This window comes from Carassius carassius, chromosome 47 (genome assembly GCF_963082965.1).
Source record: "Carassius carassius chromosome 47, fCarCar2.1, whole genome shotgun sequence".
Taxonomy (NCBI): Eukaryota; Metazoa; Chordata; class Actinopteri; order Cypriniformes; family Cyprinidae; genus Carassius; species Carassius carassius.
In genome coordinates, this window is record NC_081801.1 from 8,400,900 (window position 1) to 8,423,310 (window position 22,411).

At 36.2% G+C, this 22,411-nt stretch overlaps 1 protein-coding gene across 1 annotated transcript in view; it reads left to right on the forward strand.

Moving 5' to 3' along the window:
• Positions 1–15,277, forward strand: part of LOC132130124 (breakpoint cluster region protein-like) — a 66,724-nt gene extending 51,447 nt beyond the window's left edge. The window contains exons 9-23 of the mRNA XM_059541782.1: positions 5,245–5,366; positions 5,666–5,831; positions 6,996–7,115; positions 7,224–7,299; positions 7,380–7,484; positions 7,800–7,874; positions 7,987–8,084; positions 8,530–8,661; positions 11,417–11,476; positions 11,559–11,668; positions 13,104–13,243; positions 13,339–13,473; positions 13,575–13,680; positions 14,131–14,293; positions 14,482–15,277. Coding sequence (XP_059397765.1) covers positions 5,245–5,366; positions 5,666–5,831; positions 6,996–7,115; positions 7,224–7,299; positions 7,380–7,484; positions 7,800–7,874; positions 7,987–8,084; positions 8,530–8,661; positions 11,417–11,476; positions 11,559–11,668; positions 13,104–13,243; positions 13,339–13,473; positions 13,575–13,680; positions 14,131–14,293; positions 14,482–14,571 — 1,698 coding nt within the window. The 3' untranslated portion in view covers positions 14,572–15,277. The remainder of the gene's footprint in view (positions 1–5,244; positions 5,367–5,665; positions 5,832–6,995; positions 7,116–7,223; positions 7,300–7,379; positions 7,485–7,799; positions 7,875–7,986; positions 8,085–8,529; positions 8,662–11,416; positions 11,477–11,558; positions 11,669–13,103; positions 13,244–13,338; positions 13,474–13,574; positions 13,681–14,130; positions 14,294–14,481) is intronic.
• The last annotated feature ends 7,134 nt before the right edge of the window (positions 15,278–22,411 follow it).

Sequence of the window (22,411 nt, forward strand, 5' to 3'; positions counted from 1 at the left end):
CAGAGAGTTTATTCTATAAATAAAACATCCTCTATTTGTTACTGAACTCTTTGCTGCATTTGAGTTGTTTGTGCTCAGATCTAGTTGGATTTATTTTTAATCATCTCTTCAGTATCTGCTTACTAATGCTCGAGTCATGATGATGTCATTTTTTAAAGGCGGTAAAAAAGCACATATCCTCGCTGACCCCAGCCAAGAAGATCACCCTTAAAGAGATCTTGGGAAGATGCATTTGGTTTTTGACATGGAGAATCTTTGTGCCGCCCCCTTCATCCCAGCAATGTGGCCTCAGGAGAGTGGCAGATGAATTGTTGCTGTATGATTGATGGCGAGCAGTGCTTGTGTGTAATTTGCCTTAATGAGCCACCTCGCTCTGTTTTGCAACTCATTGATTATTCATGAAAGGCCATCTTGTGTGGACCAGGCTCCACCTACTTCGAGTAAACTGTGAGGGAGAGTTTGCTACTACTCTCTACACCCCTCCCGCCTTACACCCTCGGGGCCAACTGATCAAATATTGATAGTATGTGCATGAAAGAAACTCATGGAAATCAACGTTGTTGTGGAGCTTATTGTCTTTCAGTAGAGTCTAAGAAAACACAAGCCTTAGTTTGCCTTTCTTTATAGTGTCTAGATGATTTAATAACCATGATTTCTTTATTATCGAAGGCCTGCATCATTAATACCATCTTTCATACTTCAGGGACTTAAAGAGACCATGATTAAAATTAAACTTTGGCATGAAGCAGTCTAAAAATAGCTTAGAACCCCTTAGAAATTGTGTATCTATATCCACTTTATATATATTGGTTATCAGCCAGTATTACTGTTTTATTTTTTATTCATCAATATCATGATTAGGATATTGGATATATATTAGTGGTGGACCGCTATCTGCTATAACGTGATGCGTTAACGTGAGACTCTTATCGGGCGATAAAAAAAATATCACCGTAAATCTATTCTCAAAGTTGGTTTGGGAGCTGGGTCTATCCTGGTCGAGCTATGATGACTTTCACCTTGATATTTTAGCGCGGATGTATACCTAGCCGAATCTGTAGGGGGCGAGAACGAGTCTTTAAACCTGTGTGTATGCCTACTGTGAAATTACCACATCAAACGTGACGTGCTAACATGGATGCATCTGAAGCCACCGGGTTTGCTTCAGGGAATTTTTTTTTTAAGAAGCTTCCCAATGGAAACCTTGACAAGACGCACGCCTGTTTCACACATAATCTGTCTGCAGTGCGTACGCAGTCCGTGTGCATTACGTATGTGGTGCAGAAGCAGCACGGACTCATACTCATTGTGCTTTCACAGTGGACGCGTTTGCAGTCCGCTACTCAGTACGTAAACGATCGCTCCTGGAAAGCACCGGCACTGACGGACCACAACCGCGTGAATGCTGGAATCCATTAACATGGGTGCGTAAAAAAATACGAAACGCATACGCACTTCAAAATGCGCAAAGTAAAATGCGCAAGTTTACAGCTTTCTCAAGCACTTTGTGATGCATTATGGAAACAGGAAACAGCCCCTGGTCTAATGCACCACCTGGGTTGAGAAACCCGTTCTAAAAGACTTACTTAGTCATTATTTTATTTGGGTAGCACACATATTCTGAATGCCTTTGGCAGAATTCAAATGAGCCATTTTAATCTAGATTAATCTAGATTAATTCCAATATTACAGTGATATTAATCTAGATTAAAAAATCTATGCCCACCTCTAATATATATATCAGCTGATATTAGATATTTAATTTTACATGCTCACCCTCCCCCTTTTTATATTCATAGTACCATCTTATGCTCAATTAATGCAGATTTTTTAAAACGGATTTTTAAAAATAATTCAGTAATGCTTTTAAATGTTTTCTTAAGAAAATCTCTAAATGAATATCCATTTTTCATACTGTACATTGAATGTAGCATATTAAGCTTATCTATTTTGTTTGCTTGTAGGTTTTTTAGTGTTGTATTTTTTATTTATTTACACAAACTAGTACAGTTTTTTTTTAGCCATTCATTGGTTTCCTGCTATAACAAAAATAATTACTGGTTTATTGGCATTGGCTATAATTTGTATGTCATTGTATAATTTGTACTTCTTATTGTTTCATTTGTTTCATTTAGTTATTTAGTTCATTTAGTTATTTAATTTAGTTCTAGAAATGCGTCTATCTTAAGTAGAGAGGTACAGTATGGTGCCCTAAGCTTACTTCTTTGGTTGAAACAAATGAACAATGATCTCATTATTTAAGAGTAACTTCAGAACTGATATCAGTGGGCAGCTAGAAGCATTAACATGATTGTTCAGGTCATGGTTGCGTTGATTAGCTATGGGCTTCTAGTGTTACCAATTCTGGAAACTGGAGGTATGTGGGTGAGAGAGAGAAAAGAGATTCAGGGTGGCCCCAGAGGCTTGCACTTGCTGGGCCGAAGCCAGTTAATTAAAATGCAAATTAACCTGCCGATTTCAGAAAGCAGCTTTCAGCATCTGCGATACACTCGCACACAGCGATGTATGATGGGCTTTGTATGTAGTTGCTGCACACATGTGACATTGCAGACACACACTCATTCACAATGTAAATATGTATATGAAGTGTCTGCACTATGCACAAAAGGCACATAAACACAAACCAATCCAAACATGCTAATTCCTGAATATACACGTCAAACATATGCATACACAACCAGATGACCTCGGGCTCGTCAAAGCCACCTGCTCTGTTCAAAAGACTATCACAAACGTATGCACATCAACATACCACACACAGACTCATGTGATGAGCATTTTGCTTCTTACCTTTAGGACACAGTCTGCTGAGAGGCAATTTAAGCACATAAAAAATTACTTTATTCTTTTTGAAAAATGTAACACAGTCAGGGATATGCTCATAATACTAATAAAATAAATATATATTAAAAATAATTTTTAAGTAGCATGTTAAGAAGGCTTAACATGTGCAACCCAGAGGGGTTTCTGTCTTAACCACACAAACACAAACAGTTTGAGCCACTCGGTTTTTTAATTCTGAATGGCTGTGTGTTTAATTTTCAGTGGTTTCAGTCTGTTTGTAGTGGGTGATTATGAGATATTGCTATTGTCATGTTTTTACTGGAGGCAAACTGTTGGAAAATGTCATCTGATGTGCTGAGACAGCTCATTTGAGCATCTCCTCTTTTACAGAGAGGAAAAAGCACATCATGTTCGCTGTAGACTGGTAAGATACTGGTATAGATTTGTGAACGGTGTACAGTACAGTACAACTGTTTGCGAAAGAAATTGAACTAAGAAACCAAGCATGTTTGTTTTTGGATGTGTGTGTCTGTGCCTGTTCTGGAAATGTCAGTCATGTGAATGCTGATATATAGTGCTTTTTGAAAGAAACAGCATTTAGTGTCTGCTGTAGGTTATATGTGTTATTGTATTGTTGTTTGTTGAATAGAATGTATAAGGGAGTGAACCACTTGTTTAGTAAAGTGAACAATTACCTGGCCTTTTAGAGATAGAAAGATCTTTGTGCACTATATGTTTTAGTATGAAGTTAAGATATTTTTGCACTACCCCTTTGCAAATAAAATAAGATAATACACATGAACATCAAAATAACAACAATAATGAAATAATAAACATCAATAATTACTTTTTACCATTATTAAAAACCCAAAGCATTCAATAATGCTTTAAAATGTAATATTTTTCATACTATACATTGTAAAGTTGTGATGCCTAAATTGCCTGGAAGCATTTAAAACATTTGACTTTAGTTTTTTATTTATTTTATTTATTTTATAGTAGTATTTTTTATGTTCAGATTGCCTAATCTTTCCTTTGAATAATAGCTTGTGGCAAAGTGAGATCTGCGAAGGTTCCTTCACTCACAGTGATGTCACCAAACACTGTTGTTTCATGTAAACATGTCGCCTTCCCTACTTTTTCCTTTTTTCTCTTTAGAAGAGTTCAGCAAGCAAGTTTTAGATAAGCTCTTGAAGTTGTATTCACTTCCTGCATGGTTCCCCTTTGAAACTGGAACAATATAATCTTGGTGGTGTGGGAGCATTTGGGAACATTGTGTTTACAAGGATCACATTTCAGTATTGCTGAGTGTGATCTTTTGAGCCTTTTGAGTGAAGTCTCTGCATTCACTGCTGGATTCATCTGTCCTATTTTAAGACCGTAACCATCTACTTACTGAAGACCCCACACATTAATTACTGAGCTGAGGAGAAATGGGCACCGTTAACCGCTGATTGAACTGTTTGCATTGACTAAACAATGTAATTGCTCTACCTGTTGGTAGAGATATGGAGAGAGGCTCTTTTCTCTGCCACTACACTTCTGTATGTAGAAAATGGAGCCATGTGGAATAAGAATCTCATTTTTGGCAGTGCCAAAAGCTGAAATCAATCCATTACACTTTGTTCTGGAAAAGCAATGATGCACAACATGGCTGGCACGCTGGGATTTTTGGAATGAGTATCTGTTGACTCTTACATCTCTTCTGTGTCCCCAGCTACAGACAGTACATCACACACACAGTGCTGAGAAATTCACTCAAGCGTCCAATTATTCTTTTTGGGGTGAGTCAATGGCTGTGATGTTGTTGCATCAAAAATGAGTGGTCTTTGAATGTGGAGGTGAGTGGAGCCAGGTTAGAGCATCTCATGATGAGATGCTTGTGATATCATCTTTTGTTTCCCCACTGCAGAGGTGATGTGTTGCTGTGGGAGCACTGATGCATGACATGTGGCCGGAGGCTGTGTTATGCTCATATGTGTGTGTTTTCACACATTAACCACTGCTTAGGCTCATGGGACTATCACTTACCATATAATCTGTGGACAGGAGTTACCTGTTTCAAAATGGCCTTCCAATTTTCTCATTTCATAAACACAAAGACTCATCAACACCAGCTCACTGCTCTTTTTTTGAGAGTTGATTTTGAAAATAAAGTAGGACCACCCCCTAGTGGCAGTTCTAACCAACATGTCAACATTTTTCTATTTGGCAGTATTACAGCATTACACTTGTTTATGTGTGTTTGTATGTATATTATGTGCGTGTATGTGTGTGTGTGTGTGTGTGTGTGTGTGTGTGTGTGTGTGTGTGTGTGTGTGTATATATATATTTATTTTTTTATATATATATATATATATTTTTTTTTTTTACTTTTAAAGTTGTTTTTAAAGCTATGTCTGAACTGAAAATTGCCTACATTGTTTTTGTGTATGACAGAACCGTCAGCTGTTGAAGGATGGCTTCATGGTGGAGCTTGTTGAAGGGGCTCGGAAACTACGCCATGTTTTTCTCTTTACTGACCTCCTACTCTGTGCCAAACTGAAGAAACAGATTGGAGGGTAGGAATCTTCTCCTTTCATTTCTATCTTTCCATAATTCCGTCTGCCCTGTCATCTTACTCTTTTTCCATTGTTAAAAATGGACCAGTTCTACTCTCATTTACCATATAGGTATTGTTGAGTCAGATACACTTTTATTATTTTGACAACATGAGCCTAACATCCTGGCTCTTCAGACCTGTGTGCCCAGTATGCACCAGCATCAGTACTCCATAATCAGATTTCAGGATGTATTTTTGCCTAGATATTAAATTATTTACCCCATCTCCCCATTTCCCCCTTGTGCTGTCTATCTGCAGTAAGAGCCAGCAGTATGACTCCAAGTGGTACATTCCTCTCTCGGACCTCACTTTCCAGACAGCAGAAGAGTCTGAGCCCCTGCCTATACCACAAGCCCCTGATGAGGAGCTGGATGCCATTAAGATCAAAATCTCGTCCCTGAGGAGTGAGATCCCGAGAGAGAGGGTACAGGACATTTTAGGAATCTTTTCACTCAAATTATCGTACTGATGATATCATTTGTAATAATTTTTGTAAAACTAGAAAAAGTGTGAAAAAATAGACCCCATTGTATGTATTCATGTATTAATAGTCTTATATTCATATGTATAAAAATATTACGTTTTCAAAAAAGCTTTTTTTTAACATTAATAATAAGAAGAAATGTTTATTAAGTACCAAATTTCTTATTATTAATGTAAAAAAAAAAAGCTTTTTTGAAAACGTAATATTTATACACGGTAGTAAAATTGACTAAATATCCTCATGGAACTTGATCTTCACTTAATATACTAATGATTTTTGGCATAGAATGAAAATCATTAATTTTGATCCATACAATGCTTTTTAGGCTATTGCTACAAATATAATGATTACTGAAGGATCATGTGACAATCCAGCCTTGCTGAAAAATTCAGTTTTGCCATTGCAGGAATAAAATATATTGAAATAAGTATGTGACCCTGGATCACAAAACCAGTTTTAAGTCGCTGGCGTATATTTGATTTTTCTTCTATGCCAAAAATCATTAGTATATTAAGTGAAGATCATGTTCCATGAGGGTATTTAGTCAATTTTACTACTGTAAATATATAAAAACTAAACTTTTGATTAGTAATATTCATTGCTAAGAACATAATTTAGACAACTTTAAAGGCGATTTCTCAGTATTTTTATTTTTTTGGACCCTCAGATTCCAGATTTTCAAATAGTTGTATCTCAGCCAAATATTGTCCTGTCATAACAAACCATACATCAATGGAGCGCTTATTCAGCTTTCACATGATGTTTAACTCTCAAATTTGAGAAATTTACCCTTATGACTGGTTTTGTGGTCCAGGCACAAAATAAAACGGCTATTTTAAACTGTAATAATATTTCACAGTATTACTGTTTTTACAGTATTTGATCAAACAAATTCAGCCTTGGTGAGCATGAGACTTCTTTTGACTGCATAAAAAATTTACCAACCCCAAATTTTGGAACGTAAAACTTCTGAAATAGTGTAGATTTGGCTGTAAAAAGCTGTGTCTTAAAACCTTCTGAACTAGATTTAATTATCTGAGCAACATGCATTCAGAAGTTCATGAGACAGCTGTCTAAATTACTTTCTGCTTGTTGCCTCAACAGAGGACCATCAAAGGTTCAAAGGTTATGGAGAGGCTGAAAAAGAAGCTGTCGGAGCAGGAATCGCTACTGCTGTTGAACTCCCCTAACATGCCCCTCAGAGTACACAACCGCAATGGAAAGGTAAGAGCCAGTGATTGACAGCCTTTCTGTCCTATCAGATTTTCCTCCTCAAACTCCTTTTGAACATTCCCGATCATGCTCACAGTCCATGTCGTTTATGCATTTCAGAGCTACATTTTTCTAATCTCATCGGACTACGAGCGTGCCGAGTGGAAGGAAGTGATCCGAGAACAGCAAAAGAAATGTGAGTAGCATTGTGAGTAGCAACAGAACAGGTGATAGTGTTTTTTTTTTTTTTCAACTGAACACTTGCTCATTTTCCAGGCTTTAAGACCTTCAACCTGACATCCATGGAGCTTCAGATGCTCACCAACTCCTGTCTCAAACTCCAGACGGTCCATCAATTACCCCTCACTGTCAATAAAGAGGGTAAGAAAGTTGCACAGGTCTTCCAGATAATTTGAAATCAAAAACAGTTTACAATCTTGTAACATTTTCCTGGATTTCTTGTGCATGATTCTTGAGTGCACAAAAAAGGGTTAAATCAAAAATAAAATAGATTATATTTCTCTTAAAACAACCTTTTCTTTTCAATAATGTCATGTCTTAACAGAGAATATTATTTGTATTTAATAATATTTTTATTATTATTATTATGATCCTGTTGTATTGTATTGTAATTTTTATTTTTTTAATTCTAAACATGTTTTGAACAGTTTTCTCTACTTTTTTCTCCGCCTGTAGAGGATGAATCTACTGGACTGTACGGATTCTTGAATGTAATTGTCCATTCTGCCTCTGGACTTAAACAGAGCTTAAGTATGTGTCTCTTTCCTTCTTCCTCTCTGTGCTCTGTTCAAAGTTCATGTACTCATTTACTTGTCCTAACACAATGTAAAGATCCAGTATCTTACCTTTACCCTTTCTTTAGATCTGTATTGCACATTAGAGGTGGACTCCTTCGGCATCTTTGTGAATAAAGCCAAAACAAGAGTGTACAGATACACCACAGAACCCAAGTGGAATGAGGTAAACCCATGTGCCCGTCCCTGTCTATACACAATCAATACCAAAAGACCTGCCTGCTAAAATAATACTGAGCCATTCATTCTTAATTAAGGCCATGTGGAATATGGAGGCCTTCAAGACAAATTATATTACATTTTAATTAAGTGCAATTACCATTCTCAAAGTAAAGAGGGGAAAAAACGAGCAAATGAGGCTTGGCAGGTGTTAAGTCTAGTAAAAAATGCCCTTTGAGTGTTTTGTGAAGCAAATTCAGAAGTTTTTCTTGGCAGTGTTTTTTTATTTTTTTTATAATAATGTTGTTGTCATATTTTTTTAAATGTATAAATAAAATGAATTATTTTCCCAAAAAGATGTGCTCAGGGTATCTATTATGTATATGTTTGTTATGTGTATTTGTTTTATATGTTCTGGGTAATGTAGTTCTTCTGTATTGTTTCTGCCACAGGAGTTTGAGATTGAGTTGGAGGGCTCCCAGACATTACGTCTACTGTGTTACGAGAAAAGCTACAGCAAAGCTAAGATGAACAAGGAAAATGGAGAGAGCACGGACAGAATTATGGGCAAAGGCCAAATCGCGGTATGATCTTTACTGAAAAAAACATTGTAACAAATTTGGAATTTTTATTTTAGTATTACTGTTCTATTAATATTAATATTCTGAAAGAGTTAAAAAAAAAAAATGTATATATATATATATATATATATATTTTTTTTTTAGGTTTTATTCATTTGATGTGCTTTTTGTCACCATTTATTTTTCTTATATTTCTATTTAGATTTATTTAAATTTAGTTTTAGTAATTATAGCACTTCAATTTCTATTTCAGTTTATTGCTAAGGCAACATTTGTAATTTTCATTTTAAGTTTTTCATCTGGTATTCTTATTTTATTTCAGCACATTGCAATTAGCGAAAACGATTTTTAATAGTTTTAGTTTAACAACACTAGTTGGTACCACCCAGGCTCTTGCTATATACATTTTCAACCAAAAATGGAGTATAATGATATGAGAATGGTCGGTGAGTCAACCCAACTAGTCCAATTTTCATCTTAATTAGCATCTATAAATCGATAAAATGTCACAATCTTGCCTTGTGATATTGACTAAACTATTTATACAAGACTTATTAATGATTCACACAACCAACTTATAAGCCATTTTTACAAATCCCTACTGGTTAACAGTTTGTTTGACTTGTGAGCATAAATTTGCTTGGCTCATGTGAACTGTTGTGAGCTAAGTGTCATTCTCCATCTGGGCCCTCACTGAGTCCGGTCAAAGGTATATCTGCTCCTATGAGAGGCAGAGTCACAGATTGGGACTGGCCTTTATATCCCAGACATTTAATCAGATTTTTAATAGGTAGGGTGATATTCACTCTGCCCTGGTTTTTTAGGCATCAAATCATCTATAATTTATGTGTCCTGTCTGAAAATGTCACACTCCAAACAACGTCAGATCAGCTGACCTATCAGTCCCCTCCCTAGAGAGTTTTGTGGGGTCACACAAACAGCACAAAATTCTTTTCCCTTACAAATGACTGCTTGTAAAGTCTAGGTCTAGTTGCTTTTGGTTTCAAAGCGTTGGTTGGTGTATTGTGGGGGAAAGGGGGAAGAGATTAGGGGGCTGTGTTGATCCCTCTGTAGTCCAGAAAGCAGACTTGTTTTTTTGCCATCTAGTGTATCTTTGCAAAAAGTCATTTTTTTCATGTTTAATGTATAGAATGTATAAAATTCAGAATTTTATATAAATAATGTTTGTTGTTTTTTTTTCATCATGAAAAAAAGATATTTAGTTTTAAATTGTTAGCTATTTTAGTTAGCAAAATTTTATTTTATTTTATTTTTATTTTTGTAAATGATAACAGTACTGCATGGCAGCAGAATAAACTTAAGAGATGCTCTGATTGGTGCACTGGATATTAGCTGTGTTTGGGTTGGGGCAGGGCAGCTTACTCAGCCTGAGGTAAGTCAAGGGATCATCTATTACGAGCTGGAGGTGTGAAAATAGAAAGTTACGCAGACTTACGAAAAGAAATAAGATAATTAAGTGAACAGCAGTAGATTTTGGGATTCTCAGAGAACCTGGATGAATCATTAATATCAGCATTTGCAGTGTACAGAGTAATTGGATCACTGTAGCTCAACGCTTGCTCCGGACCGAGGATTTATTCTTCTTAAAAGAGCTACGGTACTTACTGTTAACACTTCATCTGATATTGAAGACCCTCTACGTATATTATTTGAATGGAAGACTTCTGGATCAGCCATGGATCTTTTTAGAACTATTTATAACCTTTAAGGATCTACAAGATCCAGATCACACTACATTTGAAGAGATTTCCAATTCCAGCGGAAGATCTCTGCTCAGTCGTAGATACGTTGGAGATGAGTGAAGAGTGGTTAGGACTTGGTGAGGAGGGCAGGAGCTGCTGTCCACCCATTGAGGACTGTGATGTGGAGCTGGTGAAGGGTGTGGGGGTAGATATCTCCACGCAAACTGCCCCGGCAGCCAAAGGAACAAGGTTATGGGGCCTTGTACAAAATGTCTTGCACAGAAGAAAGGTAAAGTGAGGGAAAAAATGGAATGAAGTTGTTTATGTTGAAAGTAAACAGTTTAAGTCACTTGCCAGTTTAACAGTTGTGTATGGGTAAATGGTTAAAGTTGTGACAGCAGTGTCTTGCAGTGTGACATGCAATACTTCAAAATATTTATTTAAAAAAATAATTATTATTTATATATATATAAAATTGGTATATATTATAACTTTTATTTATAATTTTTGCCACTCATGTCAGTATTCTCCTTCGCACAGAGATGTATCATATAAAACATATATGGTAATAGTAATAAAGGTTAATTAATATTGCATTTTTGTGTGTGTGGGTGGGTTTTCCTATGCCAGTGGAGCTCTAATGACCTAAGCTGGCACTGGTGCGTGGCCAAAGCCCCAGTTCTCACTCTTTCTCTCTCTCTGCCCTGTTGACATACAGGTTGTAATGACTGAGATGATGAGATTAGATAGCAGAGCAGGATCAGGCCTTACACGAGACCATATGGAGATTAGGCCAGGATGAGGGAAAGGAACACGCTGAGCTTGGCCCACTCCAGATGGCCCCACGTTTGATTAGAGGGGTCAGAAATTGGCTGGTGATGTGCAAAACTGCTGTATAAGGAGAAGTGGCAGTATGAAAATTTTTTGTAACGGATGAAAACGTGTAGCCAATCCAAAAGCCCTCTGGATCTCAGCAAAGACAAATGTTCTGTGTCTGTGTTAGAAATCTCACTGTATTTTATATGTATTTGTCTTGTTTTTTTTTTTTTATCCAGTTGGATCCACCGATGCTCCAGGGTAAAGACTGGCAGAGAACAGTCATACCTATGAATGGGGTAAAAGCATTCACATCTGTTCCTCTGCTGTAATCCTACCATCCAACACTCTAAATTACTAATTGTACACCTTTTTCTGAAGATTGAGGTGAAGATATCCATGAAGTTCACCAGCCGTGAGTTCAGCCTGAAGAGAATGACTTCACGGAAGCCCATGGGTGTCTTTGGAGTAAATATTTCCACAGTTACAAAGTGAGTCAGCACACATTTTAAATGAAATTAGTCATATACTAGAAAATGATTTGTTTAGTTTTTTTATGAAAAGGGAGTTTAAAGTGCACACATTTTGATGCTGTAAGTAATCATGCTTTTTTTAGGGATTCATGCTGTCAAAGAAAATTTGAATAAACAGTATAAAAAATTGTAAATAGTATAGAATTCTATCAAAATAGGCTTCATATAATTCTGCCCTTTTTGTGCAGTGTTTGTGTTCAGATTTGATTGACAGTAATGAGGATTGTCTATAATGAGCTTCCTAATGGGTTTAAGGGCAGAACCAATTAATGCTATAAAGACGACATGACAACACCAATACAGATGCTCAGACCCTAACATGTGCATCAAAGGTCTCTACCTTAGCAGCACCTACCGCTGATTAATGTAAATGAAAAGGAATTATTCTGCTTAATTTCCAAGCTGTTCTTTTCCATACAATGAATATGTTCAGTGAACACAGACTGTCAATTTTGAAAAGCACGAAAACCAACTTTTCTGAAACTGTGATAGCTTTATTTGAGAGACAGATACAGTTAAACAAATTTAAACCATACGTTTCAAATCTCATCTGCATATACACTCTTGTTTTGTTTTGTTTTTAAGAATTAATACTTTTATTCAGGAAAGATGCAGTAAATTCTTCAAAGTAGCCTAAAAAAATGTTAAGGTTTCCACAAAAATGTTTAGCTGCACAACTGCTTTTTTATATGGAGCCCCGCACATGACATGCAGGAAAATATAAGGCTAAATCATGTGCACGATTTACTAATTCGTTCCCTCAATGTACTAAAACGTGCACACGATTACTATTGCGTTCCCTCGATTTATTATTGCGTTCGATTTAGCAAATCGAGCAAACGCAATAGTAAATCGAGGGAACGCAATAGTAATCGTGTGCACATTTTAGTAAACTGAGGGAACGAATTAGTAAATAGTGTGCACAATTAATTTATTTTATTTTATTTTATTTTTAACATTGATAATAATAAGAAATGTTTCTTGAACACCAAATCAGCATATCAGAATGATTTCTGGAGGAACATGTTGCACTGAAGACTGGAGTAATGCCTGCTGGAAATTTAGCTTTGCCATCTCAGGAATAAATGACATTTTAAAACATATTAAATAAATAAAATAAATAAATGTAACCTCGGTGAGCATAATGGTAGCATTATGCATTTAACAGTAATATATTTGATAATGTAATATAAATGTAATAATTTTAATGTATGTGAACACAAATAGTAATTGTGGAATTAAGATCATATGCTTAAAATTACAAATGTTACTTTTTTGTTTATCCTATTTTTACTGCATGTAAGTAAAAAAAAAAGGTAGTCCTTGTTTGGATCTCATCATCATTAAAATCAAATAGCTGGTCTTGTGATACTGGTATTATTTCTTGTCACAGACGGGAACGCTCTAAAGTGCCCTACATCGTCAGACAGTGTCTAGAGGAGATCGAGAGAAGAGGAATGGAGGAAGTTGGCATCTACCGTGTCTCAGGAGTGGCCACTGACATTCAAGCACTCAAGACTGCCTTTGACACCAGTGAGTGTCAATCAGACCTGTGTTTTTTTACATTGAGCAATGACAGACAGATCCAGTCAGGCAGTTTAGTTGCTGATCTCTCTCTGATAAAACAGATAATAAAGACGTGTCAGTAATGATGAGTGAGATGGATGTGAACGCCATTGCCGGAACGCTGAAGCTGTACTTCAGGGAGCTTCCTGAGCCCTTGTTCACCGATGAGCTCTACCCTAACTTTGCAGGAGGCATTGGTGCGTCAGTTGTTTTTACATGGAAAATACATACTAAGTATTGAGCAGACTTGGCTTTGTGAAGGTATAACTATGTTGATTATGTCCTCGTTTCTCTGCAGCTCTTTCAGACAGCGTAGCTAAGGAGAGCTGTATGCTGAACCTCCTGCTTTCTCTCCCAGAGCCCAACCTGGTCACCTTCCTCTTCCTGCTGGATCATCTCAAGAGGTAGACAAGATGCTGATGACTTTTGACAGTTTTCTAAGAAGCTTAACAACAAGATAGACGTATTTCTGGATCAAAATCCATTGTTTTTGGAACATTCATACGAAGAAATCATAGCTGTATGAATTTAAGGGGAAGGGTTAAGAATATGATTGGCTGATAGAAATGTTTCTGAAACATGGTCATATGGTGGTTTTCTTCAAGAAATATCAAGCTTAATAAAAACACTTCCCCTCAAATTCTCATTGCAGTTATGCAAAAAAAAAAAAACATTCTAATTTCTGTATAACATCCTGTTTGGACACATTGATTTTTTTTAATAATTGGAGGGAGAAAAATGTAATTAATTGTAATTAAATGTAATTATTTAAGTTCGTAATAGCAAACTGGATGCATTCATATACTGATCATCTCACTTTCCTGTCTTCCTGCTATTTCTCTTTTTGTTTCTAGGGTTGCAGAAAAAGAGAGCGTAAACAAGATGTCTCTTCACAATCTGGCCACCGTGTTTGGGCCAACCCTGCTACGACCTGCTGAGAAGGACAGTAAAATCCCCACTAACCCCACACAGCCTATCACGATGGGGGACAGCTGGTCACTGGAAGTCATGTCACAGGTACACATTTAGACCTATTTTCAGCATAGATCATAAACAAGGACATGATGTAAAGCACCATTGAAAATCATTTAAATGTGTCTCTGTTTGTAAAAACAATGGAAAACACATTTACAGTAATGCACTAATGTTTTATCTATTACACGTCTCCTGAAATGTTCATAATTCTGTCTTCTTTGGTTCTGTAGGTGCAAGTTTTGCTGTATTTCCTTCAGCTGGAGACCATCCCGACGCCAGACAGTAAGAGACAGAGTATCCTGTTTTCCACAGAGGTGTAAAGGAATCTTTATTCCCATTGTAAGCCTTACACCAGTGGGAGAGGGAGTAAGCAAGCATGTCCACCCACTGGATATAACGGACACTGGAATGCACAAGAGCTCCACCTGGACAAAAGCAGGAGTGCTTTGCCTTTTGTGCTTTTTTTCTAGCTGTCGTCACTAAGGGGCAACACAGCCCTTTTAAACGGTGAAGAACTCGACTTACTCCGAGCACACCTTAAATATTACTGAACACTCCATGTGAACCGCCAATTTTCCTCTGAACATCAGTGTCCGTTCAGCACCTTCGCTTTTGATTTAGTGACTCCTCAGATCCCTGAGCACGCTCTTGTGTCTAGTCGTTCATATCAGCCAGTGACAGTGAAATCGGTCTCTTCGGGCTTTTTGTGTTTGTCCTCATTTCACCTGTCCCCACTGGTCACTGATGCTCTTTCTGTGCTGCTACAATTCAGTATCCAGCTCCAAACCATTCCAGATTTTGGATCCTTTTATATGATAGATAATTACATGGCAGTTCAATGTAGTTCTTATTGCAGACTCTTTTAAAAAGTCAAATGGATAGCTCCTATTAGTGTATGTCAATCATTTAAATGACTTCATTTGAAAAGGATTTCTTTGTAGAAGATGGTGTTTGGTTTAGTTATTGTCAGTGTTGATGTGATTCTAATTTAAGATAACATTGAGAAACAAACAAATTTGAGAATTTTTTTTTTTAGCCCATACTAATGCCCATACATCTTAGCCCATACATATGAAGCAATATTTAAGCATTCATGAGTGTGTTTAAAAACAAATTATACATGTTTCATTATGCTTTCGTAGTCATAAGATTTTTCTCCTTCATATTTTGGGAGAGCGGGAAGTACATTCAATATATTTTTCTTTATTCTGATTTTTTTTTAATGTTATATAGAATAATTATTATTTATTTTGGGACAGATATCAACAGCAGTGTCTTTTCAAAGTACGTCTATGTTTATCGCTAACTTATCCGTGTTACGAAGTACTGTAGATTCCTTACATATCCTCTTGTCTTTTTGAATCTTTTCAGCATTTGAAATGCTCAGAGGATAGCACACAACATTAGCCTTTCCCCTGCCATATATATATCTAGTGTTGAGAGATGACCAAACGGAGAGGTTTTTAGCTTGCATTAGTCATTCACATCTGCTCTCTCTCAAGCTTCACAGCACACTGTGGTTTATGTCTCACTGAGAAGCGTACAGCAGTGCCTCTCTGTCTTAGCGTAAGACATTAATGTTAAAAAAACAACAACAACGCTGTATATAGCACAATCTGTTATTCTTGAATCCTGTCAGATGGTTTAATGAAAGAAGGGTTAATAATGGATGCAGTACAGGTATTTTGTCTTTATAGCAATTCTGTTCATTTTATCAGTAAAAATGAATGCTCTTAAGCTTATTTCAGTTAAAGGTGCTTTAGTTACTTTATTTAACATGCCGGCATGTTTTTTGATTTAAAAGTGTTTTTAATGTTTTGTTTTTTAAGTTTGATAAGTGTCTGTGCGTTTTGAGATGTAACGTTATACCAAATTCTGGCTACTGTAGAAGGATTTTGAAGACTGTCATACATACAAAAAGTGGTGCAGCAGTTGAAAAGGAATTGCTGTTAAACCACCATCTAACTTTTTCATTAACGTGTGCAGTAAAAGTGTGTCTGAGACTTTTCATCTTGTCTGTCCTCTTTCTTGATTGTTGACACTAAATGTACATTTCCTGTATCTTGCACCTGTCCGAACTGAATTCAGCATCACATGTGGGTTTCTTCTGGAGATATCCCGCTTTTTGTAATATAAAGCTTTTGACATCAAACTGTGATCTACTGCTATCAGAAGGCATTAGGTGATTCAAAGCATTCCCATTGTGTGAATTGCTTATTTAATGTGCTTTTTTTAGATCGTTGAATGCTACTGGGTTAGGAATATTGGACATAATGTGAGTGATACAGCGCATGATGTTTGAGAAGTGATGTTTCTTTGGACTGCACATAGTTTAAAGACTAATATGATTAATTTTCTTATAAATGTAATGAGATTGTATCACACAGTAGGAAACGTCTACAAGCAAATTCATCACATCTTCTGAAGTCTGAAAACTTGTGTTTTACATAATAACCAGATTTATTTGTATCCACAAAGTACAACAGTTTTGAAATGATTGGTCATGAAAGCACTGCAAGGGTCTATTTATGTCATCCATTGTAATGTTATGATGATTTATGTTGAAACCTTGCCTTTAAACACATGAAGACATGCTGGACAGCCACCGGGACAGGCTATGGATGCTCTCCCTTTTTCCCTCTTAAGTTTTTTGTCACTATTTATTCTTGCTAATACCTTAATGTTCTGGTTATAGGACTGTTCTAATAGATAATGAATTCTGGAGACTGAAACGCTTGGAAGGCATTTGCGGCCTATGTTTATACACAAAATGTTGAATAAAACCTCCTGTATATGAATACCTGCTGTTTCAAGTTTTTTTTTTCTTGAACTGAGATTGTATCACACAGTGAGATATTTTTTTTTTACACATTCTAGATAGTACAGTAGTTTCATTTAATAATTTACTTTTTTGTGTGCATGCATTTTTACGGAAGAACATGCTTTGAAACACATTTGACTGTATTGCACATATGTGATGTTCCTATGTGTCCACATGGGGGCAGCACAGCTTTGCTCCATTGTGGTAAACAAGCTATATTAACAATCGACTAATAGCAGACGAGTGCTCTGCTGCTGGCAGAGAGGTAATCTGAATATTGTTTGTTCTACTCATTCAACTGCTTTTTGCATACAATATAGAGAAACACGCACGTTTCGACAACAATGCCGTCAATTCGGCAAATTCTCGCTCTTCCTTTCCTCCCCTTCTTCCTCTATTTCGTTTTTAGCGTTTATTGTGTTTCTCATGATGTTTACCTCAGTTACGTTAAAAAAAAGTCTCTATAAACTCGTTTTCATCAATGTTTACATGCTAGATGTTGTCTAATATAACACTGTCCAGTATAGATAAAGTGAAAAACACTTTTTCAGATCACATGACTATTCAAAAACAACAATAAAGTTATTAAATAGCCCTATACCGTTGCAAATGCAAGAAAACGAATGTTGATGTAACAAGGAAATTATAAAATATTATTCGAATTACATTGTATAGTCAGTTTCCCATTTCTGTAGCTCTTTATAGTTCATGTGTTTCGTTACAGAGACCGTTCTTTCTTATTTGGAAGTATTCATCAGTATGTCGTCATGACGTCAGGAAAGAAGGCCTCAGTGTTGATGATTTATTTTTGGTGCATTTTGTCTGGTTCTGTGCTTTTGCAGAGGCCACACAGTCCTCCAGTGGTATGATAAGAAGCTCTGTTTCCTGTTCATTATATGAGACTCTGAGCTTTGAGGAACTGGAGGGATGGATTGAGTTAAAATGCAGACTGTCATTCTGTCATAGAGCTGTTATAGGATAGAGTGAGGAGGAGAGTATGGTCTCGTCTGTTTGTCTCTGATTACTCATGTGTACAGTTCTATCTCTCTCCTCCGGCTGTCACTCCTCCCTATGAAAGCTCTGACCGTTACAGCGTGGATGTGGTCAGATAAGACTGTCCTTCTCCCATCATGGCCCTGCCTGCTCCGAGAAGCCTGCTCCCTTCAGAGTTCACCAACTCTTGTTCTGTTCATTTTCTCCCACTTTATTTCCATGTCTGTCCCTTTTTTTTTTTTTTTGCTCAGTTCTAACATGTTTGGTTTTCATCTTCTGTCGCCTCATCTTGCAGGCCGGTTTGTTGATCCTTGTTGTGTCTGAGTCAGTTTTGCTCTTCGCTGTTCAAACCCACCCACCCTTCATGTCTGGTATCTGTCAATCACTCAGTATCACTAGTTTGCCATTGCTGCATGTGACCCAACGCAAGTTTCCTGGATCTACAGTAAGACAGATCTAGTCCCTTTAACCTTGTGAGGGAACTTTAGTATTGAGCCTTTTTGTAACCTCACTGAGTTTAGAAATCAGATTTTAATGTGCAAATGTAGTGATTCATGGGATGATGTTGTTTATTTTCTTCATATTATCTATTAATTTGTTCAGAAAGAAATGATTCAAATGCAATTCATACATATAAAGATGTTTATATTAATTGCTTTAAATATTAATATTAAAATACTTTTTTCCTTTATTATTTTTTTTAAATTAATGATTAAGATTTAATTATTGATTAAAATAGTATTATCGGTTAAAACATTTTACTTGACATATTTTGAGTCATTTAACTAAAGCTTTCTGGAAATGGTTTTAAGAAAAATTCTAAACCATACAAAACCAACATAAATATTTCATTTATAAGACCTTGGCACAAATGTTGTGTACACACACACATATATATATATATATATATATATATATATATATATATTATTTTTTAAGTACCATCCCCTCAGAATCATCAAAAATCAAGAGTTATGAAATGCAGCCAAGGCACCAGAACATACTAACATCAGGACACTTGCAATAAAAGCATTCATTTGATTTCCATATATATTTAGTTTTCTAATGCATAATCCCCTGAGTGGATTTAAATAATGATTGCCCCTTATCTGGTGTCCCACTCTAATCAGTGTGGTTCGGGCCTTATTGTATCATCGCTCTGCTCTTGGCGTGACATGACAGCTGTCTATCTGCGTCTTCTCCTCATCTCCAGACCCATAAAACTCACTGACAGGTCCTTTGTTTGAGACACACCAGTTGCACTTATAAATATGTGGACTGAGGTCTCATAAGAAAAACATTGTGTGTGTTTTTGTGCATGACTGCATATGCAAGCATAAAAAAATAAAAATCACTTGTAAATATGTTCTCGAACTTAAACACATGATTTCCAGATGCTGTATAAAGACTTAAAATATATATTATTTTTGCTTCTGTATCAAGACGAGAGATTCAACTAAACATGTTTTCAAGTAAGCACGTTTCTCTGCGTAGTTTGATTTCTATATTTGTTTTATGTTTTATGCTTTTACAGTCTTCAAAAACCTTTTCAAAAACCTTTGCTTTTGGAAACGGATGCATTTCTAAAAAATAGGTTACATCCCAAAAAGCAACATAAAAGTTATTTTTTTTGCATGTTTTTCTAAAGCGGTATGTTTGTTGTAATGTCTTCATGCTCTCTGCACAATCGGCCAGTTTATTAGAAATTTCAAGTCTTTATTTTGTAATGTGATCATTTTCGTTTTTGATGGTCCTTTCTGTGATAAGGTCTCTGCTCTGGCTCATATCGTCTGCTACTTTGCCTCAGGCAAGCGCAGTCAGAGTTTTGCATATCTACTCATTTGTTAAGCAAATCTCTCTCATATATGTTTTCTTTATCCCTCCCTGTTTTCTCCCTTTGGCTCTACCTCTTTGCTTTGTAATCTTAAAAGATGTTCTGACCCTTTTCTAATTTTTTTGTTCATACACATGACGTATTTATGTTTGTGTGTTATTGTGTAATGTGCTAATGCATTGGTTCAGTGTTTATTTGTGTGGACTGATGTATACAAGGTCAAATTTCTCTTTTTGCCTGCAGACTTTAACTGCTATTAGCAGAAGATCCACTTAATTTTTATATTTATTTTATACTTTTTTAATTTTTTTATGATGATGGCCTGTCCTAAATATCATGTCTCTTTATTCTCACAATCAATTCAGAACCAACTGTTTCTACAAATATAAAGCAGGTGCCAAAGCTGAGTGAATTTAACATATGGTGTGTTTGATTCGTTGGAATATATTAAAAGATTACAATCAAACTTTAGACATGCTTACTTGAATTTGTTTCTTGTGACCTTAAAATGATGTGAAGATTAATGCGTGAATGCATAAAAAAATTTAATTTGTAGATCGATATATTTTGTATATATATTTTTTTGACACTAAAGACTGGAGTAGGCCTACTCAATGGCTGCTGAAAATAAGTTACATTATAAAGTATATTGAAATAAAAAAAAAGTTTTAAATTGTCATAATATTTCACAGTGTTACTGAATTTACTGTATTTTTGGGTAAAAAAAATCAGCCTTGGCTACAATATAACAGTCTCTAGTATTGAAAGAACGAGTAGGCATGTCTCCACACTTTTGATGAATAGTGTATGCAGGTACACAAGGCATTAGACTGGAGCAGTAGCTACTAAAATCAGTTGCATTTTCATAATCTGAAATTACTGTTAATGCACTGTTGCATGAATGATTGACAAACAGTTTTCTGATTTACAAACTCATGCAAAATCAACACGAGCAACAGAAAAAGAGGAAGTGGAACTCAGGTGTGCGCTTGCCCCTCTATTTCCCCTTTCTCTCTTCACCCTCTTGTCTCTCATTTAAATCTGACACCGATTGTGAGCATGATTGTGATTTGCTGTTGGATTCATTGTCTCGTTCCAGGATGCGACTGTAACTGTCCTCAGTATGACTCAGACCTCATGAGGTAACAAAAATAATAATTTGCATGGGCACCACAGATTTGTTTACCAACTGTCACAAGAGATCCGCTGTCTGTTTCCACCCCGATGTGGACACTGATTTCTGTTCTGAACTTTTATGACAGGTGTGCAGATGGGGAACAGGTCAGCAGTTGAAGTGATGAGATTTCTGATCAGCTTTCTTCAGCTTTTTTTTCTCAACAAGTTCCTCTTTGCTGAATAACCGCACTTACCTTTCCTGACCATGTTTTGCGATTAGGCAGTACCCAAGCAGAACCACGGGTGAGGTGTGTAATGTGTGGTTTATGATACAGTACAGTGTAGACTCATTGGATTTTCCTAACTGTCTGTTTTGTTTGAGAGGGGCGGTGTGGACAAAGCTGTGTCGGTAGGAATTTGTTTGGCAAAGCAGCTTGAACTCCACTGATGGGAGTGACCTGAGAAGCAGATATCAGTAAATCTCTGAGTTTTCTTAGTCAAAATGTTTGCACAACTAAGACTAAGGAGTCCCAGCTGGTCAAAGTTTAATCACAGGAATCATTCCATTCATAAGAATAAATTTCTTCATTTGGTTGCATTGCCTTTCTTTTACAATGTCCGTTCATTAAGCCACGACATGAAGTTTACAAACCTGCCAGGCAGGAGATTTGCATGTGGAGTTCCAGGTACCTATTTGAATGAAGCTTTATCTCCAGTCACACCAGAGATTTCACACAGCCTCCGGCAGTGTGCAGAACCATCTGCAAGACCAACGGAACTGTGTATCCGGATCCTCGTCAGGGCGGAGACACAAGAAGACAAACACTGCAAAGCCTTGTTTGCTGACTCTTCTCATTTTTCACTATACTTGTCCAGGACTGATTTCTTTTTTTACACATTTACAGTATGTGTACCCCTCCCTCTTCTCTTCATCTCAAATTATGAATTATTAATCAAGCACTCATTTCCAACATGAGTATTTATTGTGAGACAAGAGTTTCTATAAATAACAAAAGACAAAAAAGATCGATATAAACAATAACATACAATCTTTTGACTGCATTTAAAAAGCAATAAAAAGTTTAGAAATAAAAACAAAAAAATGCTTGGGCTTCTGACACATGGTTCTGATTTAATAGTTAAAAATGATTTTTTGTGTGTCAGATTACAGTTTCAATGAATTACTGGTTTTGAAAAAAGAAATCTATTTTGAAGTCAATTAGAAGGTCTTGATGAAAATCATTTACTCGCCTCAAGTTGAGCAAAACCTTTATGACTTTGGTTCTTCTGTGGAGCACAATAGCTAATATTTTTAAAATGACTCAAAGTCATTTGAAAACCCAAAACCTTATATTATATTTCATATTAAATAGTAGTTTTTTTAAGTTGCCCTTTT